The following is a 27,751-nucleotide window of genomic DNA, read 5'->3' as shown; positions in this document are numbered from 1 at the left end:
ATAACTAGCTGTCTTTGCGAACCTATATCTCACTTTTGCCTGTGATATTCTTTTGGGTAATCCTTTCTTTTCATTTCATGACTGAAAACCTGCCTCCGGAGGGCATGACCTCCACAATGTGGAATCAAAAGTATGTAATAAAGCGGTCTTTGCATTGTTTTATATTTCAGTTGTCCTACCAGATAGGCTGCTACGATGTATGTAGGCGGGCCTGTGATGTCCTATGGGATCACTTCATAGCAGAAAACCCACCTCCAGAGGGTGTGACTTACACAACATCCAATGAAAAGGACTTTAAGCTGACTCTTATGAGGTATGGGAAATCATTAAAGTAATATCTTTTGAGAATACTGTCAATGATGGTAGTGGTAGTTATAGTGATGATGATGATGATGATGATGATGATGATGATGATGATGATGATGATGATGTAACCCATAAAAAATTGTGTCAATATCCACAGATATACCTTTTTATGTATATTTGTTTCATAGAACTTCAATGAACTCATGCATATACTTTAAAGAATTTATAACATGATAGTTTACACATAGTTATTGTCTCCATTCCAGATTGAACCAGAAGGTAGTGTGCCTGTCATCTCCAGTGATTCTGAGAATGTTCCTGGCCAGTATCTTCATCAGTGTGGACATCAATGTCCGAGAGGGAAAAATCTTCTGTGACACCCTGTGTGATAAAGGGCCTCTCTTCACTGGACAGGTAACATTATGATAGATATAGGAAGTGAAACAAATTGTACACTACTCTTTTTCATCTAATTGGTGCTGATTTCTTTTTTAAATTTATGTCTGAAAATGATGTTACCATGTACTGTATAATGTTTGCACATGACAAAACTGGAATAAAAAAGAACTGATACCAGAATGTTTGCGAAGCATTATTTGTGAAGTGGTTACATAACAATCTTTTATAGTAATTATTGGGATGACAAGCAAAGGTCAATTTTTAAATTCAGATGAGCATCACTGCTGTTCATGTCTCAAGAGATTGTGAGTTTGATCATTATCAACATAACTTTCTCAGAGCATCTGTAAAGTAGACACCTGGTAACTGGTTTCGACCCAGGAAACAGAATTGAGTGCAATTTTATAACCTATTAGCTTAGGTTGCAATCATAAACTATACTTGCAGTATTAACAACTTGCTGTCACCTTATATCTTTTTATAGATTAAAAGGCTGAAGGAATGCGAGAAGATGCTGGTAGCCATAGAAATGGCGGGATGGTTAAATGAATCCAACCTCGCTCTTCAAGCCGTGGTCCAGTGTTATGGTCTACTGGCACCACTGATATTCTACAAGATTCCTTCAATACCAGTGTTCCAGGTATATCATAGTTATAATAATACATTAATGGATAATTGGAACAAATCAAATCTTGCTCTGCTGCTGATAATCTACTAGATACACTTGATCTATTATGTGACCAACGTTCTAGCTATGGCGTTAACAGTTCATTGATATATGGCCCTAATAATGAATCTGTGTCCTTTGTGACAAAGTTAAAAACTTCTAATGAAACAAAATAACAAAAGTCAGATAAGGACTAAGCCTAGGATCATAAATCACTACTTTTTCATAAAAATTGATTTCTTCAGATACTACAGCGTTGCCACGCAGTATTACAGGAGATACCAGCAGGACTCCGTCAGAAACGCCCAACCTCCATCGCAGACAGTCTGCACCACATGACTGCCTGTATTACATTTCACATGGCCAAGGTATGGATTGTGAATCCAAGGTTGTTGTTGATGGGATGATAAAAGTTACTGTATGTATTATGACATGGAAAGCTTCCAGCTTTATAAGTAGTTAACTATGAACTTATGGTATATGGCTGTTATAATGTTACTTCCATGAAAGTATGTGATGCCTTTTTTCTAGGCACACACATGAACACAGGGAACAGCTATTATTTTTACTTGTATACTTTGATGGGAGTTTTGTCTCTCATTATATTTTTATCCTTTTGAAAAAAACAACACATTTTTTTCAATGTTTTTCAGTAGTGCAAATTCATTACAAGTTTGTTTACTATATTATTCAGTTTTAATTGCTTGCATAATTAACATGTAATGCAAAATGATCTGTTTGTTGTGGTACCTCTTAAAAACATTGATTTTCTTCCTCCAGGTTTTGCGTAACTGGGGTCAGAAGACTCTTGCTAACAACCTGAATGATGCTGGTCGGAGGCTGCTTGTCATTGAAACAGCAGTGGATCCTACTAAAGACAACACAAAAGAACTAGACAAGGGCACTGTACTTGACACTAGTGTTGATGTGGAAGAAACTGCTGGCTCCATTAACATACAGGTAAGAGTCAATGCTGTAGTAACAGCAGTGAAACCAATTTAAGACAACACTAAAGAACTAGACAAGGGCATTACACATGACACTAGTGGTGTTGTGGATGGAATTGCTGGCTCTGTTAACAGACAGGTGTGAGCCAATAGTATAGAAACATGTTTTGAACATACCAAAGACAACACTTAAGAACTTGACAAGGGCACTGTACTTGACACTAGCAGTTACATGTAAGAAACTGCTGGCTCCACTAACATACAGGTAAGAATCAATGCTGTAGAAACAACAGTGGAACCAATAAAGACAACACTATATAATGAGACAAGGGCATGTATTACATTTGACATCAGTGGTGATGTGATTGAAATGCTGTCACCTTTAACAAAAGGTAAGAGTCAATGTATAGAAACAGCAATGGAACCTTCTAAAGACATCACTAAAGAACTAGACAAGGGCACCTCACTTGACATTAGTGGTGATGTGGATGGAACTGCAGGCTCCATTAACATAAAGGTATGAACCAATGCTATAGAAACAGCACTGTGACAAACTAAAGACATCACTAAAGAGAACTAGACAAGCTTGACATCAATGGTGATGCGGATGAACTGCTGGCTCCATTATGATACAGGGATGAGCCAATACTGTAGAAGCAGCAGTGGAACCAACTAAAGACAGTTCTTAAGAAATAGACGAGGGCACTGCACTTGACACTAACATTGATGGGGAAGAAACTCCATTAACATTAAAAATTATTAGCAATATTTTGGCACTTAAGAATTTTTGGCCACTTAGCTTTATAAAGGCTTATCACTTAACACAAATGGTATGTTTTTGTTTTGTTTCGATCATTAAAGTCAAATGAGTTTTTAAACATAAAAATGCATCAAAGTTAAAAAAAAGAAGGTTTTTTGTGCATCTTAAGTTTCATGACAATTTCAGGCTTTGAAGAACAAGTCCCGTCGAGGGAAGAAGGGAACGCAGGGCATGCTGAAAGAGCATGAGGCTGAAGGACCAATGAATGAAGAACTAAAGGCACTGGAGGCGCACATGCTTAGCATCTCAAAACAAGGTTGGTCCCAACATCTTTGAATATTGATATACAATTGATAACTTTGGTAAAAAAATAGCACTAGCCTGCAAATTATACTTTGCTTAACATATTGTTTCATTATCTAAATTTTACATGGTAGGGCTAGATTGATTTTTTCAAGCCCAAAATCCATTCACTGACATCTTGACTCCAATTTTGAGACTCGGGCTTAGAAAAAATTAACTATCAAATGTTTCACAACTTATTTACTTCAACTTTTTTTTGCCAAAACGTTAATGAACAGGTTATTTTTGACTGAGACATCATTTGTTTACTGTTATTGCTATTGTAATAGTGATTTATAACAAATTTTGAATATGCCGTTTTGAGCCCTGAGTCTCAAACTCAGACTGAAAATTTTCCTGAATATGAGCCAAGTAGTGAAGTAAGAATTATAGTCAACATTTACTGACTGTATTATAATAATTCATCTGTTTGAAAATTAATTGTGCTCCTTCTTGCAGAGAAAAATGCCAATATATTAATTTTGCTAGAAAGCACAATATACTGTAGATGATTTGCTATGTTATATTGAAACCAATACTGATGTCAGATATAAGAGGCCTCAGATTAACTAACATTGAATTTCTACAAGAAGCACTCGTTTGGCATGACCATTACAGGAATGAGGAGGGCTATAACAGTTCCCCTGCTCTTTGCATTTTAGCTTACCACTTACTTTAAGGAAGTTGTCCCTGGTTTAAGCTATGTTACCAATTTATTTTAATGTTTTTAGAGACACAGCACAAAGGTATACTTAAATGTTTGTTGTAAAATTTGAATGATGACTAAATATATTATCAAGTGTTTCATGTTACAATTTTATGAGCTTATCTGTATTTCTAAGAAAAGAAATTGGGGTATTGTGATAGCCAATTGATGTCTTTGTTATTGTCATTATCATCATCAACGGCTTTGATGGGAAAAAAGATCAATTTGGCTATAACTCAAAATGTTTTCAAGATATACTGAAATTTCTGAACACACACTGTCAGGGCCAAACACAGTCATGTACATTAAGGCCCATAACTCTGGCTTTGGTAATTCATGAGTTGTGCACATATGCCCATTATTTGAATGAAACAAAACAGTTGAGCATCTGACCTTCACTCCGCTGTGCTTATGTTATATATTATGTTTGTGGTGGTTGTGGTATTTTGTCATTAAACAGTTAATCCTAAGTGTTATAACTATATTCTATGTACACAGTCAAGATACCAGGTAACTAAGCTAGTTTAAATAGTTCCAGGAGGCTTTATATGTTGGCTGATTTGGGAATTTATTCCTAAAGTATCATAGACACCCCAGTACACAAGATACAATTTATTTCCCGTCGATATGTATAAATTACAACACTAGCTAGCAGAGCTATTATCTGGTTACACTTTGAATGCATGTTATTTATTCCATTTTAACTACAATCGCACCTGACAAAATCTTGTTTTTATGAATACTAATGAAGTAGGGGAGAAAACTTTTCTTCCAATGTAGTCACATGTTTAAAGGGACTAGACACCAGATGGTTCAATTGCAAGAAAAAAAGATAATTGTCAAAAAATTAAATAAAATTGATATTGTTGTGTACAACGTATTGAATCTTACTTACTGATGTATCACATCGCTTACCACACAATGTATCTTCCTCAGTTTTTGCGTATTATTCAAATTTGAAATCTACTGGGTTTGTATACCACGTAAATCCTAGAAAATTAAAAAATACATTGGTATATGTATCTGTACTAATGAAGTGCCTTTCACATACTAAATATAAACACTATAAACTTGGAAACGGTCACAGCTGAGACAGTGACAAAATATAATTTTAATCTGATGTAAAGTGATGTATTATCGGCTTTATACTAGCTCATATTGACAATTCTACGCTTGTTGTGAGGAAATACTGTATTTGTCATTTTTGGTATCATCTGGCGTCTAGTCCCTTTAAGAAATATTACACACCACTTAAGGGTCATATGATTATAGGGATGGGTTAGTTAGCGTAAATAAATTGAAGCATTAGCTGAGGTCCATTCACGTTCAGGAGTTGACTGGCTGTTCCTTATAATGCCATTATTAATGGCCAAAAGTGGTGTTATATATATATATATATCTTATTATACCAAACATTCTAATCACCATTCAATATTCTAAAAGCACTTTTGATGTGCTTTATTGAAAGCAACTAATACACAAACAACAATTTTTCGTTGTTGTAAAAATAGCAGCCAGTATAACTCATCATTCTTATGTTGTCAGCAGTCTATATTAACATATTTTAGGACATTTTTGGACTGGCCAAAAATATTTTATGGACAGCTGATGTCATAAAACTGGATTTTTAATAAATTAGTATGATAATACAGACCGATCAATTTTATGTATACAAAGAAGGGACACATTTATATATTTATAATATTACAATTTAATACTCTTCAGCATAGAAGATTTACCATGACACCATACAGGGTTTTGATACTAAATGTAGAAAAGAACAATTTCATTAAACTGGCTTAGATTCTTAAGGTGTTTCCAATTGACACCAAAAAACTGCCTCATTAATTATTCGTGAAAACAAGATTTTCCTAGTGAAAGGTGCCACAGAACACAGTAAAAAAGAGGGTAATGGTGTGTCTGGGGTATTCCACGATGGTTTTACTCTCATTTGAATGATTAACAGTTACTTTATGTGGTTTTGTGGATACTCCACCAATATGTTCATTTGAATGATTAACAGTTACTTTATGTGGTTTTGTGGATACTCCACCAATATGTTAAATTATGTATTGTAACTTAAAATTGTCCTTTGAATTAAAATGAAGGAGTGTTCAGTGTATTTATAGGGGAGTGTTCAGTGTATTTATAATGTTTGTTTGTATAGATTTTTCCATTATATCATCATTGTTTAATAACTTCATCCAGTGATGGATTATGATAAGGTGCAGTTTAAAAGTCATTTTATATGTTTTGAAAGTTAGGGTTTGAAAGACATTTAATTTGCCAATGAAATAAAGTCATTGTACACAGTTACCACAGATTGATTCTTCTTCAATATCATAAGCAGATGTCTTCCGTAGCAGTACTTTTCTCAGAAACAGAGTTTTGTTAAGCTTATGCCTCGTACATATCCATACAATGTCTGTATGTTTTATAAACTTGTACAAAGCCATCAACTTTTAATATCAGTATTGTCTCACTAAATTTTGAAGCTTCTGGTCGCATGCCTACGGGCCCTTTACAGTTGGTGGTAGCAATACATACTGACATTGCAGATATTTAGCTAGTCAGCTGAAGTGAAAACTTCTAGTATAAATAAACTTTGATTGATCAACAAAGGTATCCATAATATCGCATCGACATTCACAGAGACATTGTATGGTGCTTGTATGGGCTCTACTGTGGCTTCGAAAAAATATACAAGCTCAGCAAGAACTCGTATGGAGCTCATAGCGTGGATGTGACTGAGATATTAATGGTGTCTATGCTCCTCATCCTCCACTTAACAGATCGTCTTACAGATTCTAATTTAATAATTATGAAAGCATAAGCATTATGATCACAACTGCCAATTTTACTTTTACTATTAGTCATTAATTGGTTTAATCAAGTGAGTTATCTAGCTATTCATGCTGACTGGTATAGAGGCATCCGGGCTGACACTATGTAAGTTATTATTTATTTTTGCTTCTCTAAACAATAAATTCTGCAGCTAAACTGCGGCTGGCTTAATTTATGCCAGAATTAATTATTGCTTTAGAAAAGCAAAAATAAACAATCACTATTAATTAATATTATAATTATGTATTTTCTTAAAATATTTGGAGCAGAGACTTCTTAAGAATTTACTTTCTATAATGGTTATTCCTTGTAATTAGAAATGTTTAAGTCGACTAGTTATGCAGAACATATTTAATTTATCTTATGTGTTAACTTAATTTTAAACATCAATAAAAAACAATTTTTCAAATGCAATTATAAAATAAACATCTGTTTAGTTTTTATTTTGCATCAAAATCAACTTTGTCATCTTCACTAAACTCTCATATTTACTGTAATGCTATTATGTTTCAGCATTTTCACGCAATATATGTATTCCATCACTTCTTTGCATTTTATTCAGAATCACATAAATGTGCATGTTAATACATTCAGTGATATAAATAACAAAATTTACCCATCTCAGAAGTAACAGAATTTATTTTGGTAGTCCATTGACGTCTTATACTTTTTCAGTCAAAGCTAAAACATTCATTAACAATCTATATACAATAGAAAATAAACTGGAAAGAAGGGAACACATTGTGAATTTGAATTTTCCAGCCCAGAGTGAACATGAGCTGTCCGGCAGTGAAGACCCGTCCATTCTCCATGCCTACATCGCCTATCTACCCAGCCGCATTGCTTATCGGGAAGGTGAGATTCAGCATTTTTTGAAGGAAGATTATTAGTATTCATTATGCATTTCTGGTACAGATGGAAAAAATTCTGACCCAAGGGAATTTGCAGAAGCCAGTAGACATTATTTATTTGAAATTGGCGTGTTGTTGCGAGTGACTCATCTGACAAGTACAGCTGTGAGATCAATTTTTCCAGTACTGGCAAATGACCAGGGGCCGTATTCAATAAGCATCTTATTAACAATTTTCATCTTAGTGAAAAATTTGCCTTTTTTCTAATTTGAATTTTAAGAAAATGGACAATGTTTATACACCAAAAATATGAAAATAAGCAAGAAAATGGTCTAAACAATATATGCATATGAATAAATCAGATGAAAAGTAGAGGGTATTTAAATAATTGTTATCAAAAATTACGAAATTTACACTAACATGAAAATATTCACTAAGATGCTTATTGAATACGTCCCTAGACATAGACTAGTGTCTTAGGTGTGCAAAAAATTTAATATTGGCCATAATTTAGAAGCTGTTTAAGATATTTACATGAAACCTAATTCATGTGTTCACAATGACCATGTGTGTTTGTGTAGCAAATCCCATTACTCACCATAAAACATCTTTTGAGTTATGTTGACATATTTTGAGTAATGCCTTTTTGTCAACAGAGCTCCTGGGTCAACAGAGCTCCTGTTTTTTCTGTCCGGTCAACAGAGTTCCTGTTTTTCTGTACCGTCAACGGAGCTATTGTCTTTTTTGTCCAATGTCCTAACTCTGTCACTTTTTTCAAGCAAGGAAAAATGATTAATTATTACGCTTATCTGAAGAAGGATGGATCTTGAACAATTTTTGTGTAAATGCATTTTTCACACATATTGTCAATTTTGATTTCAGTTTCAAGGTTCAAGAAGCGTGCTCGCTACCTCGAGTTTTTCGTGCAAGTAGCCCAGAAGGCCCTAACAGAAGGTCTCCCTGAACTGGCCATGGAATGGTGTGATGACACAGATAACTGGATCACAAGGTGAGATGTTATTTTTATTATTAGTGAGAGATTCTTCAAGTTTTTCGTGCAAGTCACAAAGATGGCCCTGACAGAGGCCTGAGAGGGTAACCTAGAACTGACTATGAAATGGTGTGATGACACAGGGAACTGGATTTTTAGGTGATATGTTTATAAGGTATTTGTTTTTGATACAAGTGGCACAGGTAGGCCTATCAGACTTGCTGACTCATTATTGTTTGCTTGGGTGAAACCTTACTGTGTGTTTTGCACACTGCTCTACAGAATTATTGCATTTATACTAATTAACTGTATATTTATTGTAAAGAGCGCTGAAAGCAGATAATTTTTATAAATCACTCTTGAGTCCTTTGCAAGTTTTTTTGAACGCCATCAGAAAGATCCCCTGGTGGGGATCAAATCCACAATCTCTTTGGTGAGGGGTATACACCTATGTTAGTATCACTGGTGGGGATTGAACACATGATGTCTTGGGTGAGAGGTTGATACTTACACATATAGACTTTATAACCATCATTTCTCCACTTCAGGCGAAATGAGCAGATAATCGGAGTGCGAGCCTTCCTCACTAAGCAGCCAGGAGGCACCATGACAGTAACTGGAGACGATCCTAAAAAGTTTGCAGCTGCTATGGTGGAATATAGCAAAGAGAAGGTGAGCACTCTTTGTTTGGCAGATCCATAGGACTGTTTTAATTCACTGGGTAATGATTTGACTTGACTGAGTTTGTTAACTATCATTTTGATGTATATCAAAAGTACACATCAGCACTTTTCATTGGTATGTTGTGAACATAATTCTTGTGTCGCCTGTTAAGCATTGACAACACTAAGGGATTACTTTGTTCCCCAGTGTGGTTCGTCTTGTCACACTTTTGTTCCCGATCAATAACTTTTATGAATTGGTATAGGGTCTTTAACTTGGTTCGCACAATTGGTCATGGTAAGTAATGACCCTTATTGATTTTGTGGTCAAAGATCAAGGTCATGGTGACCTTTACTAGAAAAATTATGGGTGTTTGAGACAGGTGACACATATGATTTTCAGAAGTCTTGTTTTTATTTGATCGGACCGGGTGCTTTTAACAATTTTGGAGATAATTTTCATACCATTTGAATGTGTTTTGTTCAAATATAACCCATTATAATTTGATTCATTGTACAATAAGTTCCATCTGCATGGTTTACTAAGCACTTGAACTGTTTACTTATTTGTTAATTATTTTCCACATCTATGTGTACCCCATTAACCATATTTAACCACTCACCAACATGTCCACATAGCCCGGCAGTAGAATGGGCATTTCCCATAGCAGAATGGGCCGAGCCCAAAGCAAGATGTCAAACGCACCCAACACAAGCCGGGCTCCAAGCAAACTGGGCGTAAACCAATCCACAATAAGGAAAGGTAGCTCTGTGGGTATTGGGCAAAAGATGTCTCGCCCGCCTGCCTCAAGAATCGGTGGAATAATCGAAGAGGTTATTGATTAGAGGAAAATGTTTACATTTGAAGTTTTGGCTTTTACAATTTTCCATTACATGCTTGAGATACCCCTATTGTTGTATGTTCTGTTACCCAGTGTGGTGTTTTCACTTCCTAAATAGAGATTTTGGATGAACTTGGATCTTATTTCAGATTTGTTTTTCTTTTTTTCAGTTTTGCTTTATCACTGTTTTTGTTCACGTATGAATCTTTATATCAGTGATTTTCTCATCAGACACCTATGATTTGAATGTAATCCTTTATTTATGCAGAGCTCCATAAGTAATGATTTCACATATCGTTTTTCGGATTCACTCACATGCATGCGTTTTTATTTACGCCACATTGCAATAGAGACGGCTCACTTGATTGTTTAAACAACTTCGAATTATTGTATTCACTGCCTTTGTGATAATGTTATATTTTACAGTTTGTGATTTTAAATAACCAAAAACAATATAAAAAATCATGTTAATGTTCACACAAAACATTGAAAAAAAATAAACACAACAAAATTATAATGGTATTTTAACTTTGATATTTTCAAAGGATTACTTTGCCAAACATGGAAATGCATTTTTGCTCACTTCCATTATACCATTACAACAACTAACTAACAATTGTGTGTAATAATAAGCTAATTATGGCCCCTTCTATTTCCAGGAGTTCAGCACCCCTCGAGGTCAGGCTGGGGGTTCCAAGGTTGTCCAGGGAAAACCAGGCCAGTCTGCACCAAAGGGGAAACGCAGGGTAAAATACAAGGTAAGCATATTCATCTTCAGGTTCTCTTTCATTGTCTATTGATCAATGCAGTTAAAACTGGAAAGATGGTGCTTTCTTCAAAGCAAAAAAATGATGGAGGAAAATGGTTCAATATGCAAATTATATAATTGCACTTACAATTCCTATAGACTTAGGACAAGATGATATAATTCAAACTAACATAGACAGAATAGTTATTCAAAGAGACCGTCTGAAATATGTTGTCTCAATGCTTAGAAATTAACAACAACTAACAAGGAAGTCATTTAAATGTTAAAATTAAATATGATAAATTGTATAAATTCAGGCTCTCCGTGTAAACAACAATATGACAGATGCTGCCAAGCAGGCCCAGGAAGAGGCTGAGGTCAAGGTAGGTCAAGGTCACTGATAGATAGGTCAAGGTCATTTTGATAATTAATCATATTCATAAAAAATGGTCTGACTATCCTAGTATGGAACTTATGTTCTATGTTATTGCAAAGAAGGTGAGAGAGGCTGTCAAGCAGGCACAGAAAGAGGCTGAGGTCAAGGTCACTGGCATATAGGTCAAGATCATTTTAATGTCTCTTTGATTATAAGCAGGAGTAAGGGTATATTTCACAACCTTCGTATCAAACTTATTTTTGATGCTACTGAAAATGAATGCTGACAAAGCTAAGCATGAAGTGTAGTTAATTCGACTGTACTGCTTTGAATAAATCCATGTTTGAATAGTCAAATGGACATTTTCTGATTTGCTGTAACCTTTATTTCTTGTCTTGAACACTATATAGTACAGTTTTTGTGAAAATTTGAAAAAATAGCCATGTTCTTTGAATCCAACAATACAATTTCAGCAGTTATATTTAATTAAATTTTGAAATGGTTAAGCAAGGATAGTTTTAATGTTATCATATTAAAAAAAAATTTGGAAATATTTTCATTTTAAAAAGTCACTTGTAGTTTCCGGAACATTATGATGAAGAGGTGAGAAAATCACATTTGCTAGAATATGTTTTGATATATAAATAATTTTAATAATTCACTGGTACTTAAGTATGGTTATGTGTATAAATGGTGAAGTTTTCAATTCTAGTTAAGGAGATAAGTTATATGCTAGAAAAGTTGCGACTGGTGTGGAATTAGTTGATTGCTATTTAGTTTGGTTTTCTACACAAATGTAGTTATAGAACATGGAGTTATTTGGATTTTGCTGGTATTTTGCAAAAACTTTTTTTTTAATGGAAAAGTATGACTTTTGATATTTATTGATTTATGTAGAATTACATGCAGTTTCTTTGTTTAATCATAATTAACAAACGTCCTGACAGATGCAGTATTTAATTTCAATTTGAAAGTCTGCACATCTTTTAAAAGGGACTTAAACTTAGTTAGATTGATATTTTATTGTAAAATATTCAAATGGTAAGTTTTGGGTATGTTTGCATCGACAATACTTTCGATATGTCAGGTCTAATTGTAATATGTATCACTTATAGCTTACATTTTGATTTTGAGATAACTTGAATATAAAGTTCTTTAATTGGGATTAAAAAATATATCCAAAGCAAAGATTTCCATAACACTTTGTTCTCAGGTATTGTTAAAGGAGGAGGTAAGAATAGATTCCTGTCACATGGCTGTCCAATTTTTGTGCCAAACTAGAGTCTATGACGACACTTGAACTTATTACAAAGTTTAATGTTACTATATTTTTTCATATTTAGATAAATCTGATAACGTCTTTACAGTTTTAAAACATATTTGTGGAGAACTTTTAATAAATGTAAAATATTGATCAAATATCAACAATTTGGTCAAGCAAATTTCTGTTCCTTATTGTAAAGGTTTATCTGTTTTAGTGAATAAGCCTTAGGCATCATAAATGTTTATTGATTGTTTGTTAGATTTGTGAGCTTGTATTTTATTTCAATGACATGAGGGTGAGAAAAGTAAAGATGTCTGCCTCTTATGGAAGAGTTCCAGAGTTTGAGCCTTAATAGGGACACATTCTCTTGGCCTCTCAGATTTAGGAAACCAGAACAAGAGGCTGAAATATCAAATGGCCTCGGATTGATTTCATATCTCGTGCAGTATTTCTACTCTAAAGAAACTGCTCCACTGTTTCTTGATGAAAGAGCGTCTGATTTCTAACCATGAAACAAACTTAAAAGTGATTCCTATCCTAAATAGCTGTCTTTACAATCAATCTTAAATAAAATCAAGTATAAACTGAACTGACCACCTGTTACTTGATGTCTACAGGCCCTAGAGAAGATAGGTGTTCACCTCCCAGACATGTACCGGGGCTGGCACAGGAAACGTCGCCTCAGGAAGATATGCAATGATGAGATGACATGGAAGTGCCAGGTATGTTAACAATGACAGTTGATAAATGTATTTAGTACTTACAATTATCATTTTGAAATTGTCATATGTATTTACTAAATATGGATTTAGCTTTACTGTAGGCTAGAACCTGCATGTGATTTTGAAAAAAAGTAGGACCTACACATGATTTTTTTAAAAAGTAGGCCTACATATGATTATACCCCAGACGAACGAAGTTTGAAGGGGGTATATTGGAGTCACCCTATGGTCGGTTTGTCGGTCGGTCGGTTTCGTTGGTCGGTCCATTGCAATTTACCTTGTCCGGAGCATAACTTAAAAACTACTGGATGGAATTGGATTAAACTTCATACAATGGTAGAGCATAATGAGAGGAAGTGCAGTGTACAATAACCATAACTCCATTCTTGCTTATTACTGAGTTATTGCCCTTTATTTGTTGTTTTTTTGCTGTCAATTTTTTTTCCAGACATTAACTTGCAAACAACTAGATGGAATTTATTGAAACTTCATACAATGGTAAAGCATAATGAGAGGAAGTGCAGTGCACAAGAACCATAACTTTATTTTAGCTAATTACAGAGTTATGGCCTTTTATACTTTTTTCTTGTCGCGAGCATAACTTGAAAACTATCGGATGGAATTTAATAACGACCATCTTACAACAAGAAACATAACTCCAATTTAACCCTAAATACAAATTATGGCCCTTGAATTTTTTATTTTTTTTATTTTTTTTATTTCTTTTGAAAAGCATATTTGTATATTCTTAACCACATTTTCATAATGGGAAATCAAGTTATTTGAATGACTTGTGTCATTGTTCGGGTGGGCTGGTGGGAGGGCAGCATCAAAGTCACCTTATGTATCGAATAATTTGACATAAAGAGACCAAACTTTGTAATATTACATCGTTATTGTATTCACTTCTAAGTCAATACGGCGTAGTCGAGAGCTGTCTTACGACGGCTCTTGTTAAAAAAGTAGAACCTGCATATGATTTTAGATATAAGTAGAACCTGCGCATGATTTTCAAAAATGTGTTACTAAAGCTGGAAATGTTTACTGAATCCAGATTTCAAAACCTTTCAAAAAAAGACATGTTATGTTTACCACTCATTTTGAAGTATTCTTGACTATAAAATTGCTCTATTTTCCAGTTGAGCATCCTACAAGGTCTAGCACAGTTCAGTGCCTTCCTTCAGAAGTTGGAAAGGAGGGAAAAAATCATGGGAAACACTGACAACATCATGTACAAGTATGTGTAAAAATCCACCATTTTCTAGAGAAATGTTGTTTTTGCGAGTCATTCTATAAGCTCCACGGCACTCGTTAGTATTTCACTAGTCTGCAATGTATTAAACTTCCATGATATAGAATACTTTATATCCAATTTTTCATTTCAAGAACAAGGATAGATCGCTGTGTCTATGTATGAAAGTCAGGAACCTTTATTTAGTTGATGATAATGTTGACTTTGCTTGCTTCTTAAACATATTCCTATTAAATGTAATAAAGTAGATAGATTTGTTGTATTAAAGACTTTAAGCAGTATAATAACAGGGAATCAATTTATATGCACTTAAACATATATCTTTGGTTACAGGACCAACTTCTTGGATCAGGAGTGGCTTGTATTTGAGACTGCTGGCACGCTAGTAGTTGGCTGGGAAGGTGGACCTCTGCATCATGCTCACATTGCAGAACCAGGGGAAAGACGAGAAAAGGAGGCCTCAAAATACCCAGCCATCCGGTACATTTTCTAAATTGTAGTCATTTAATACAAATGTAATCTTTCTCCCTTCCATCAGGGCAATGAGTTCTTTCATTTCTAATTGGCCTAAGAAATCATAGCAATTTCAATATTTTAAACAAGCCGGGCAAACATTATCCATTTTGAGCAACGTTAGTTTATTTTGATTATGTAATTTTTCAACCTGCAATATTAGGGAGAAGAACTCAGACTACAGTGAGTCAAGCTCTGATGAAGATCTGCCGACGGTGACATCGAGAGCAAGGACCAAGACCGATGCCCTAGACCTGGCAGGGTTTGAACGACCCAAGACAACAACAACAGGCATTGAGATAGCTGCTGCTTTGGCCACTGGTAGGGGTCTTTTGTATTGTTCTTTTTCATGAAACAATATCTTTTTATATTGAAAAAAGGTTTAAATGTTGTCACATATTTGGTGTTGGCAGCAGTGTCATAAGCCTGCATCAACCTTTACATTGGCATTTTTTTTAAACTACATAAAAGGTAAGACATTATGGAACCAGTGAGAATACATAGACGCATAACAAGACATGACATTATCAATGCACGTCTGAATACACAAATGCATGACCACTCTGCTTTTAGAAAGGGTTGATATTAAAGTACTTGTTTGACTATCTGTCCTTTCCCCCTTCCATTTTCATTTTCACTGAACCTCCAATAATCGATAATACTCCTCTTACTTACCATTCCATTGCCACTGCCTGCCTTCAGACATAGACACATGACTAGTCTACAGCTTCTAATTGCGGAATTATATTTTTGAATTTCAGTTGCGCATGCCCCGTCCATATGCTTATTATATAATATTTTAATTTCAGGTGCCCCACCGCCACCCATGTTCACTGAACCACCCATTGTTGAGGATACCCCTCGTACCTACCGGTCAGACATGAGCACTGCCCGTCTGCACACACAGAAGACTGACCAGCCAGACATAGGCATACTGACCGCTCAGGAAACACTGGATGCTATCAACAAGTCATTCAGTTTTTTCAGGAAAGCCATTGTAAGTGAAATTATCTTGTTTTTTGTATATTACAATCATACATTGTTTTATGCTTTTTGGTGAAATGTTATATTGTCACTGCTGGTATTTTAAATGCACTTAAAGTTCTGGTACCCTTATTGCTTTATTAAAGTAACATACCTTTCACTTATGTATATTAGTATTATATAATGCCAGATTCTTTTAATGAAGTAAGCAAAATGACATCATGATATCATGTTTCTCATGTGATTGTACAATTATCACCGATTCAGTTGACAAAAAGCACAATAAATTTTATAAAATTCCCATGTAAGGTTAAATTTTATTTCACTCATGATCACAGAAAATGAAATCAATCAATCAATTTAGAATTACTTGTATATATGTTATTTCAAAAAGAGTAAAGACGAAAAAATTTGTACCTGCACTTATGTAAAACAAAGAGCAATGCCCATTCTGCTTGGCTGACTTCAGGATTATCTTACACCAAACAAACTGTGTACTTTTATCACCTATTTCATACTAAATCAAAGGATGATCAATATTCCATTAAACTTTACTATTACTTCCCAGGTCCTAGCCCACAGAGGAGGCTACTGGACGCTTCTCCAGAACGCGTGCCGCGGCCTATGGAACAGCTTTCACACTGCCCTAATGCGGGCCTACACCCCCTTGCTTTCCGAGGAAGATAACGGTCTACTTACCATGGATGAGATTCGCTCCCTGGCTTGGAAACCTCTCCATGTGGCTGCCGATTGCCTGCTTGATATGATGGCACAGCTAGAAGTGGAACTACAGACTCAGAGTGCTAAGGTAAGGAAATGTAGCTTTACTTGCTAAAAAAATATCTGATGGTAACAACAAGATTGATTAATATATTGTTGTAATCATTTGTTTTGTTATCATTTGTATATTAAATGAGTTTAAAGTAACGTTCACAAGTGTATATCTGGTTCAGGATTTACCCACCCAATCTTAGGTTATGATTAAGCATGCCCCACAACTACAGATAAAATTTGCCTAATACACCATTGCTTAGCCTCACCCATAAGCCTTTCCCCACAATATAGTATTGTTTTTAAATACTTCTAACTAATTTGATCTTAAAACAATTTTATTCAAACATTAACATTAACAACGGAATGCTTTTTACCATGAGCAATTGAAAAAATCATATCAAGTGACGTGTACACATGGAACAAACTATTTAACAATATATATATGTTTATGTCTCTAAATATTAAAAAAACAACACTTTTCAGGACAAAGCAAAGGGCAAACTTGGCGACCATTTTGATTCCTGGACTGGTTCAGTGTTGAACGAGAGAGGAGGAGCAGGATTGAAATTTGAAAACCCAACAGATAACCAGTCTGTACTCGATGTCCGTTTCCTCAGAAGACTGGTACTCAGGGTCTTGGAGATGCTTTACTATGAGCAGAAGTGGGAGAAGCTTGTTGACATTGCATTGAGATTCAATGCTCTTACCAAGTAAGTAGGAACAATACCCCTTCTTTTGATTAAGAGTATTGAACCATAAAAAGCCCACACAAGGTCAGTGTAATGAATATCTCTTTACTTTCCAACCTGAAATGGCACAAGAAACTGATGTAAGGCTTATTCTCAACATTGGTGGCAGCATAAATTAAGAACCAAACCAAACATCAAACATGCCCTGGAATAGTTTCTATGAGCATTCAGTGGTTAAATGTTTCTATTATGACAGTCAATTTTACGCTCTGATGATTTGACATAGAACCAGAAGAAGTTTAATCTAGTGCTATTTTGTTTTGTTACTACTATTCTTTCGTAATAAAATTGCAACAAAGATAAGATGAAAATTAATGTGGGTGTATTCTGACCAAATGTTATTCTGTAAATTCAGTGCTTCATAAACTACTTTTTCTTATTTATCAGTGAGCGTCATGCAGAACAAGTGATCCCCCTGTTGGTACAAGCCCAGCGTCGTCTCTCAGAGAGCATTCAGGAACTCGGAGGAAAAACGCCCCCACAGCCTCACTACCAGCAGCTCATGATGAAAATGAACTCCGTCGTAACGGCCCGCATCTACCTTACACAACAACTAGAGCTAGTGGTAGATAAATCGAACCTTCCGCCAGTACCCACAGGGGCTGCAATCGATCCCCTGGGGCACGGATTGTATACAAGCAAAGATGCATTGAAGAACGTTTCAGTTCCTCTAGATGCACCATACAGTTTGTCAGTGTTGTATGAGGCCTTTGACAAATCGCAGTACACATCAAGGGCGTTGATGCATAGTAGAAAGTTGATGATTTTGTACCTGGCCAACCAACAAAATGGTGAGTTGATTTTATAAACCTCTTGACTTAATAGCAAAGTTAATGTTACAAAAAAATACAGCGAAAGAACATTCAAGAGAAACTTTTAGTTAATTAGTAAGTATTTTTGAATGAGTAAAAAAATGGCCAAGTGGTTTAAGACATGCTTTTATGTTTGCAATGATGAGACTTTTTACATGCCAATGAATTACAATCCAAAAAAGGCTATGACTATACTTTAATTGTAGCTAAGGGAAGGTAATGATTGATTGTAACTAATGAATCCAACTTGGATGAAACACATACAAGAAATAAAGCTCTGCCATTTCTAGATTGATGCAAGTGTATTTTCCTTGTATTTGTTTTTTTATTTGACAAAATGAAGTAAATTTGATTCTCATGACTTTCCAACATTTGTTTCTCAGTGGCAGAGGGAGCACTGAGCAGGGTGCCATCTCGGGTAGACTTCATTCCCAACACTGCGCGCCCCCAACCCACAATGCCTCCAGACATCAGCAGGGAGGAATATGCTGATCCATCTGATGTTCAGACCGCGCCCATTCCTCGATCCCAGATTGGCACTGTAATATCCTCATACGAGAAAACTATTGGTAAGAGTTTTTGATTTATGCGGTATGAAAATTGGTAAAAGTGGTAGGTTTGATTTATGCTTTTCAAAGATTGATTTTGTAGTTTAAAAGTCACTAAAAAGATATGGCAAGAAATGAGTACTTAACTCAACAAATTGTATGCTCAGTGCAATGTTGTTTATTTGAGTTTATTAAGGTCTACCCCCTTCTATTGGCTGCATTATAGTTGACCCCACCATGACACCATCATGACTTAAATTGTGTTTACATGAGTGACATGAGATAGAGGTGATAAAGTGACTGCAATTTGGAGCCAATCTAGACATTAGAAGACTTGAAGAAACAGATTGAGATATAAGAGATCCAGTTGCAATACCATAGCTCTAAGCAAAGAGACCTCTTGGTTCTTTATTGTGCTCAGTGTAAACCACCAATACGCGGGATGCAACTTTCCTGGGTTGAACCAGTACTGAAATTACACTATTTTTTTCCAGTACTATCCTTTAAATGAAGAGTGCTAGGCAAGGGAGCTGCTGGTACCATATTTTAATGTCTTTCAAGTTGAACCTCCGAACCTCAGAACCTGAAGCGAATGCTCTACAAATGGTCAACATAGCTCCCATTTTTAAATGCTTTGATCTTGTTGAGCCAGAAATTATAAATCATAACACTGCTGCGTACTGGTCATAGTAAATTTTTCAACCATTTAGGACATTTTTGGAAAAACTGCTTTAAATAGTAGTGTTGTGAAACGTAATTCTCTCCATTTCAGAAATGCTGCTTGCAAAGAACGAGCGTGAGCTAGCGGCTCAAGCCATGCATGAGAAGGGAAACCTCCATTTCCATGCCAACAACGTTCGAGCTGCCTACAAATGGTGGACTGAGGCCCTGGACTTGATTTTCAACGCTGATGATGTGTTGCATACATGGCGAGACATGTTTAAAGATGCGACAGATGTCAGTGCCGATATGCTCAACCGCTGTGGGATCTGGGGCTGTATATTGGCTGGGATTCTTACGTCCAACATTGCCCAGTAGGTTCAAGTCCAAAAGTTGAAGTTTATTAAAAATGTATTTGATATATAGATTTTAAGGGGTTTCTAAATGACCTGCTAGGCTGGTGAAAACCCCTGCTTTTTGTGTCTATCCATTTGGCCACTTTTTGTTCTGATCCTTTGAACTTCACTAGAAAAGGTTTCAAAGACCCTGCCTACTTATAAGTTATTTACCCTGCTTTTTAAAAAAAATAAAATGAGAACCCTGTAGATTTATCAAAAACTGATAATATTGTTGAAAAATCAGAAATATGATAAAATTCTGTTCAATAAACTGATTAGTATTTGTATTTGTTAACAGGTTCATTCTGACCGTGGATCTAGGACTTAGGACAGAGTGCTGCTTCCTGTCTGGCTACTTGTTCAAGGTTGTATGACTATTATGATTCATTATAATCCCAGATGGGAGTTTGATATGCCACCTAGTCTAACTTAAGTTATAGACCTTGAATCTGAAAAGATTCACCTTTTTTCCATGCAGTTTTTCCCTACCAGCCTGCCCCACTCCTGTGTAAACAGTGACATTGATAATGCCATATATGAAGTTAGGCTAGGATGTTGACATTAACATTATATTTGGTATTCCCATATTTTTCAGGCGGTTTTCCGAACTTCCTTGCCCCACCCCCAGGCTGACAGGGACTATGCTATGTACGAAGTCGGGGAAGGGTGTGAAGTTACAAATCTCATCCCAGGGGTGGACCTTCTCTCAGAGAAATATAGGACAGATGGACGCCAGCTTGTGGCTAGTCTGAGATGGGTTATAGAGGAACTGGCAAGAGGACATCATAATCTGTTTGTATGTAGCACATTTATATCTTTATCAAACATAATTTACTTTCTAATTTTAAGTGTCAAAAAAAACATGCTTGATATATTTGTGCTTTGATTGTTATAAATGATGTTCATTTTCAAGAAATAGTGATGGTATTTTGTCACTTTTACATGTTTTACATGATTACCTGGTATGTGCTTTAAGAAATGCACTATGAAGTATTCAGAAGTATAATAGAGCAGGGGCACTCAATTTCAAGGGAAAAAAAGTGCATTTTAAAAAAAATATCAATTTTTTTCTTCTGAAAACCATGATGTACACATAATGTTCTTTACTCAAACCTTTTTTATTGCTGTGTATGGTGTCATTAGGTCAAAGTGAAAATTGAAAAAGGTGAATTGATATTGACAAATTGAAGGAGGGCAATTCATGAACCACCAGTTAAGAAATCTTTTGACTTTCAGGACCCAATGACACAATTCACAGCAACAAAACAGATACTTATTTAACATACTAATTTTTCTTTTTGAATTTGAACCACATGCTCCATCATATTGGTGAATAATATGGCCCAATTCTCCAATGATTTTGAAATTGAACTCAAATTTATTTTTTATTTTATGAATATTTTCCAGGTGCTGCCATTACTCACCCTGAACCAATACTTTGCCCTGTTTGTTAGCCGCGACCTCCAGCGTACTGTGGACGGACGAATCCTCAAGTGCCGAGTCCTGTGCGACCTTGGACTGTTTGCTGAGGCCCTTCAGACACTACAGAGGCTGCTGCATGGAGAAAGGCTCCCTCACACAGGGGATAGCAGCTTTAGGCAGGTGGAGTCGAAGGTTCTGCCTATCAAGTTCAACACCAGCAAGCCTATCACGGAGCCTGTGAATTTGAAGGTGAGTTATTTATAGATGTATGTATAATTGCGTGAAATTAAAGACATACATCTTTACTGTGATTCGCCTTTAAAAGATTATTAACAAAACAACAAACTTGACTACATGTGTGTGTATTGTTTTACAATACCCATTCTTTTTAATGTCTTTATATTCATACAACACATTTTTGTTCTGATCAGGTCTTGGAGAATGTCCTGGACAAGAGACTATCCTCCAACTTGGGAATGCTGTATGGGCCACACATGACCTGCCACCTGTCACTTGTGCAGGCCCACCTCTTTGTATCACTGGCCAATACCATCCCTGTGCTGCCGAGCTTTGAGGATGTTGTGTAAGATTTTGGTTTATATTTTGGCCTAAACTTTGAAAATCTTGTCTGTTTTTTTTTTAATATATGATGTTGTTTTTTTAAAACTATGCTAAGTTGTCCTTGCGAATAAACAATGTTGCTTCTTGCAAAGTACATACTTATGTTGTCCTTACCAAGCATATCATAGTGCGCTTTGCAAATTGCATTTAGCAAAACTGAGTAGCACATTATGTTACCTTTATAAAGTACATTTGGATGCCATTTGCCTGCTAATAATGTTCCTTTGCCAAGCAATTTATGCAACCCATGTCAAAGATACTTTCACAAAGTACATTAACAGTACTTGCCAAATATACCACTGCCCTTTGCAAAGACCATTAAGTTGTCCTTGCCAAGTATAACGTTTTACCCTTTGTAAAGCCCATTAAGTTGTCCTTGCCAAGTATACCATTTTACCCTTTGCAAAGACCATTAAGTTGTCCTTGCCAAGTATACCATTTTACCCTTTGTAAAGACCATTAAGTTGTCCTTGCCAAGTATAACGTTTTACCCTTTGCAAAGCCCATTAAGTTGTCCTTGCCAAGTATACCGTTTTACCCTTTGTAAAGCCCATTAAGTTAACCTTGCCAAGTATAACGTTTTACCCTTTGCAAAGACCATTAAGTTGTCCTTGCCAAGTATACCGTTTTACCCTTTGTAAAGACCATTAAGTTGTCCTTGCCAAGTATACCATTTTACCCTTTGTAAAGCCCATTAAGTTGTCCTTGCCAAGTATAACATGTTGCCGTTTGCCAAGCAGCCTTGTCAAATATAACATGTTGGCCTTTGCAATGTCCATTAAGGTGCTCATGCCAAGTTTATCATGTCAACATTTGCAAAGTATATTATGTTGTCTTTGCCAGGATTCGCTTTGCAAAGTACATTAAGTTTTTTCTTGTCAAGTATACCATGTTGCCCTTTGTAATTTGCATTAAGTACATTAGTGTCCTTTGTCAAGTACAATTGGTTGCCATTTATTAAATGTGTTTCTTTGCCAAGTGATAATGATTACCCATATCATTTTTTCTTTGCAAAGTTCATTATCTTGTCCTGAAATTTATATGTAGCTCTTTAAGTTGGAGTCCATGAGGTAAAATCCAGTTTTACATGAGTGGTTTGGATACTAGTGTTTCCGGAATTTCCAGTGTCCCAGAAGGTGGCAGTTTGCTGAAGGCCCACACCATCAGCACTTTATCCAAACCCATGGGTCACGGGCAAGGCAGCCTGAAACTGGGGGAAGCCAGGAGCAAGAAGGCATCTGTCAAGGCTGCAAAGACTCTCACAGACGGTAGGTTGAAGTTTGCAAAAATGTTATACAGTTCCTATTTGTGTTGAACCATTGCAGGTGAATTTCGAAAGTGTTTGTCTATTGATTTAAGATTTTTGTGCAGTTTTTGTGAAATGTTATTTAAAACTTGTTGTTCCCGCTTGTTGTTTTAAAATTGGCAAGATTGTTTTCGATATATTTTAAACTAACAGTGAGATTTTGTACTTATTGTGTTAAAATCATGCTCAGAATGAAATTCTAAACTGTTGTTTTGTCAAATGTCTACTAACTGTCTATTAGTTTAAAAGACAGTTATGGCCCTTTCTAGTATCCAGAAGATTTCTGATTTATCATTCTTTTTAACAAATTACATTCAAATTTTTCCTATTTTTAGAACAAGTTTAGAATTAACTGCATGACATTGAATAGTTGGAAGCCTTGTGATGAATTCAATATTTATACTACTATTATCCTATGTATACACTTTTGTAGGATGTTATGCAAATGAGACAATATTTGAAAATTGTATAATAGTTTGTGTTGCCTGCTAAACATGGCAGAGACATAGGGATTACTTTGTCCAGTCGTTGCTGTCAACTTTTTGTTTCCTATCAATAACTTTTGAATGAGTTTGTGTAGAGACTTCAAACTTGGTATGCACACTGGTCACAATCAGTTGATGACTTTGATTTTGTAGTCTATAGATTAAAGGTCATTGTCATGTTGATCTTTACTAGAAAAAATGCAGGCACTTACATTTCCGATCAATAACTTGTATGACTTGGTGTAGAGTCTTGGTATGCACACTGGTCAAGGTCAGTTGATGACCCCTATATATGTTGGGGTCAATAAGTTAAAGGTCAACGTCATGACGACCTAGAAAAATGATTTCTGCTACCAACAGGAGACACATTTAGTTTGTTGAATTCTAGTTATTATAACCCCATGAATACACTTTTGCATGATGTTATGTAGATGACACAATATTTGAAAGTCCTAGTGAGGACATTGCCGATGATGATGACAGTAAGTCGACTTAGAATGAAAAATGATCACTAATCGTTTTAGTGTAATTACAGCTATTTAGCTATGTTTCCTATTATTATTTCTCTCTGACAGTTAATATTTTTTAGATTTTTCATCGGACAACATTTAATATAAATTTGATTGGATTGGTCCTTTTGGAAATGTATGTACAAATAATCACATTTAAAAATTTCATGCTTCCAAAAGGACAAGAGTTTCAATGTAGATTAATCAGCATGTCTGTTTTTCGAAGAAAAAAAGGTCGAGGTATTGTTCTAGCCTTGGTGTGGTTGGTGGCAAAGTCGTTTGGCAAAAACTTTAACCTTGGCATTAGCTGCAAGTTTGTTCATGATTGTCAAATGAAATTTGGTACACATTTTGCCAGAGACAGTATGCAAATTTATAGCAAGGTCCAAAACTCTAGCTTTAATATATGTTGAGTTAGAAAGCACCTTTTGTCTACGGAAACAATAGACCAGCACTGGCAATTGCTCGCTGACATTTTGTTCTTTTTTGAAAGGTGGTCATTTTTCAGTTTGTTTTGGCCAAAGTTAGCTTGTAGACTTTGTTGACAAAATTAAAGTTAATCTCATACTATGGAGTAGAAATTGAATAGAAACTGCAGCAATGGTAGTGTTTGGTTGTGAGGCACTTGAAGTCTTTCACACATTAGTAGTATCAGTAAAATAGTTAAAGCATTCTGGTTTTTCCCGCGGGTAATCCTCCTGTAAAAACAACATTGTACAGTTTTATTAGACACATGTTAATTCAAAAATAAAAGAATGATTGAACTGTTTTATGAATTTCAAAAGCCTAAATATAATGTTCTATTTGACCCAGCATGGGAAAACCCAGATATTTGAATTATGTGTTAATTGCATCTATTAAATACTAAGCTATATTTTGTATTAATAAACATAGAGCATTATTTTTTTCCTATACTTGCTTATGATTAATTTCCTTAATCTTCCTAATACAGACTCTAAGCTTAATAATTTTTTTTTCTAAAATTGTTATCTTGATGTTTACTTACTTGTAATAGCTGAACAAGAGTAAATAATCACATTCCCTTATGAGTTGCAGTCATTGTCAAAACATTCCTTCACAGGTGATATAGATACTATAACAGAATATTCGGAAAAAGGTTCATCAGCCGAGAAAGCCATTTCCCATCTTGAAGGAGAAGATGTATCTAACACTGAATCGAAGGGAGATAATTCAACCAATGATAACAAAAGTGTTTCAACCAATAGGAGCTCAGCTAAAAGTATTTGAAATTTGAACCTTCTGATTTTGTCACCCTGGTGTGGTTTACCCTAGAAGTTCACAGTCACATGCTTCACAGTTATATATAAGTATGGGTTTCAGCAAGTTAAAATGTTTTTATACCTAATTGAATCGCAAAAGTTTGAAAGTATAAGTTTTAGCGGGTAATAATTTTTTAGCTAAGAAATTAAGTCACTTGTTTCGCAAATATTTGACAGTGTGGTTTTCAGCAAGTTAAGAAAGTTTTAGTTCATCTTGTATTTTTAGGTATTGTAATGGCCTGAATGTTGTTGTCAGAGTCTGTGTACAAAATATTTTGTGTCACCCATAACTCAAAAACAGATTAAGACATTTAAATGAAACTTGATAACAAGTTGACAGAGAAAATACAATCATGTGTAGCAAGGCCCATAACTCTGGCATCGAGCATTGTTGAGTTATGGTCCTTTTCGACAAAGAAACAACAGACATCATGTTTCTCCACAAGGCACATTTGTGTTCCCACCTGTTTTCACATTAAAAGTAATGGTCAGTGATAAAACACAGACTAGTTTGACGGAAGTCTTATTTCTCTGGTGAATAACTCTGCTCAACTGGAAGAGGGAAATTAATAGTAAAAGCATGGTTGGAATATCAACTATAGTCTGTCCAACAATTTTGAACTATCAAACAAGGTATTTGGAATAAGTTTCACTCCTCCATTTGTGGAGAGCCTATACTAGATATAATAAGTCAAACTAGACTGTGTAATGTCTTTAACCATTGTTACAACACGTGATTGATCTGACATGCCCTCTTACTTCACTTCCACTTGTTTTACAATGGTTAAAATGTTTCACAGATAGGGCAAATTACTGCAGACATTTTATTTTGTGAGGGATAATTTTGGCAATTTATTATTGCAAATTAATGAGGTCATGAAGTTAAAACCTAACAAAGGTGGTCTATACCATTATTTTGGATGATTAATTCATGGCGTTCTGAATTTGAAACCTGAGGAAATTAGCCAAAACCAAAGAAATCCCCCCAAAACAACCTTGCAAAATGAAAAAATGTGCAGTAAATGACTAGATGAAAAACCCAGCTTTTGTAAAAAAAATGGACTTTCTTATCGATTTCATAGAGGTGCATTTAGATTTTTCCAGATTGGATGCGGTTACTTGCTAGTTACGAGTCTTAGCTGTAAAAAAATGCTCAGCTTTTACTTTTTGGTAGGGCTTTTGCTACATATATGTTCAGTTCTTAGGAAGGTTTTTCATTTAGGAAGCGGCAGTTGCTTATATTGTGTTTATATGCCAAATTGATATTAACAATGTTATTGAAAGATAATAGATTGCAGTTACATATTTGGAGACCTTTTAAAATTTGTTTTTAGAGATTTGTTTTTAACGCTGTGATAACGATTAAATTTGATAGAAACATAAAATGGAAGCATAAAATTATGGTCTTCTTACCATTAATGATGACATGGCATACTGTTTTCGCAGATGAACTTTTCTAATGTGTATTGTTATAATAGATAGGTTGCAACACATGACATGTATGTGTACTTGTGCGTGTAGGTACAGTAACAGTACATGTCATTATGAAAGTTGCAACTTGGTATTAAAACGTGTTTTTGAAAATTGCCTTTAAACATGTACTTGTAGTTTCACTGATGTTTGTATTAATCGCTTTCCTTGCACATCATACATGACATTCTTTACATGTACAATGTACGCATACGTGGATATTGTAGGTGTCAATGAGGAATGCACATAAATTCGTACCCATATAAATAGTGTTTCGTAACCTCTCTAACATACAAATATCACTGACTAGTTTTCACCACCATGAAATGGAGCGAGTTGCATAGGCAGCGTGCTTGGTGTTGTTGGCCAAAATACTGCTGTATTAAAAGGCTGCATGATTACTTAAGCATTCTCTACATCTCTCTACATCTTTCATTTTATCTACAACTGCATACCATGATCATATGATTGCGAATTTTAAATGAACACCGAAACGAGTGTCAGAAATATACTTAAATTTTCACTTGTAAATATAAATAAC

The 27,751-nt window shown here is 35.3% G+C and overlaps 1 protein-coding gene across 15 annotated transcripts in view; it reads left to right on the top strand.

Annotated features, from left to right (window-relative positions):
- LOC128217238 (cilia- and flagella-associated protein 54-like) overlaps nt 1-27,751 on the top strand; it is a 69,985-nt gene that overhangs the window by 19,684 nt on the left and 22,550 nt on the right. For 8 of the 15 annotated variants that reach the window (XM_052924229.1, XM_052924226.1, XM_052924224.1 and 5 more), the window contains 30 exons: nt 171-313; nt 573-720; nt 1,190-1,345; nt 1,618-1,740; nt 2,153-2,332; nt 3,266-3,395; nt 4,153-4,167; nt 7,734-7,826; nt 8,705-8,831; nt 9,362-9,485; nt 10,977-11,075; nt 11,383-11,448; nt 12,021-12,044; nt 13,323-13,427; nt 14,567-14,664; nt 15,013-15,159; nt 15,356-15,513; nt 16,002-16,189; nt 16,745-16,984; nt 17,434-17,660; nt 18,087-18,490; nt 18,895-19,080; nt 19,832-20,093; nt 20,416-20,482; nt 20,713-20,913; nt 21,525-21,788; nt 21,971-22,122; nt 23,286-23,428; nt 24,383-24,433; nt 25,542-25,700. In XM_052924229.1, the coding sequence (XP_052780189.1) occupies nt 171-313; nt 573-720; nt 1,190-1,345; nt 1,618-1,740; nt 2,153-2,332; nt 3,266-3,395; nt 4,153-4,167; nt 7,734-7,826; nt 8,705-8,831; nt 9,362-9,485; nt 10,977-11,075; nt 11,383-11,448; nt 12,021-12,044; nt 13,323-13,427; nt 14,567-14,664; nt 15,013-15,159; nt 15,356-15,513; nt 16,002-16,189; nt 16,745-16,984; nt 17,434-17,660; nt 18,087-18,490; nt 18,895-19,080; nt 19,832-20,093; nt 20,416-20,482; nt 20,713-20,913; nt 21,525-21,788; nt 21,971-22,122; nt 23,286-23,428; nt 24,383-24,433; nt 25,542-25,700 (4,480 nt within the window). The remainder of the gene's footprint in view (nt 1-170; nt 314-572; nt 721-1,189; nt 1,346-1,617; nt 1,741-2,152; nt 2,333-3,265; nt 3,396-4,152; nt 4,168-7,733; nt 7,827-8,704; nt 8,832-9,361; nt 9,486-10,976; nt 11,076-11,382; nt 11,449-12,020; nt 12,045-13,322; nt 13,428-14,566; nt 14,665-15,012; nt 15,160-15,355; nt 15,514-16,001; nt 16,190-16,744; nt 16,985-17,433; nt 17,661-18,086; nt 18,491-18,894; nt 19,081-19,831; nt 20,094-20,415; nt 20,483-20,712; nt 20,914-21,524; nt 21,789-21,970; nt 22,123-23,285; nt 23,429-24,382; nt 24,434-25,541; nt 25,701-27,751) is intronic. The other 7 variants (XM_052924225.1, XM_052924235.1, XM_052924222.1 and 4 more) reach the window with 6 other exon arrangements.

This window comes from Mya arenaria, chromosome 14, assembly GCF_026914265.1.
Source record: "Mya arenaria isolate MELC-2E11 chromosome 14, ASM2691426v1".
In the NCBI taxonomy this organism is placed as follows: domain Eukaryota; kingdom Metazoa; phylum Mollusca; class Bivalvia; order Myida; family Myidae; genus Mya; species Mya arenaria.
The sequence above is the reverse complement of the archived record's forward strand: the minus strand, read 5'-3'. Positions and strand labels throughout refer to the sequence as shown.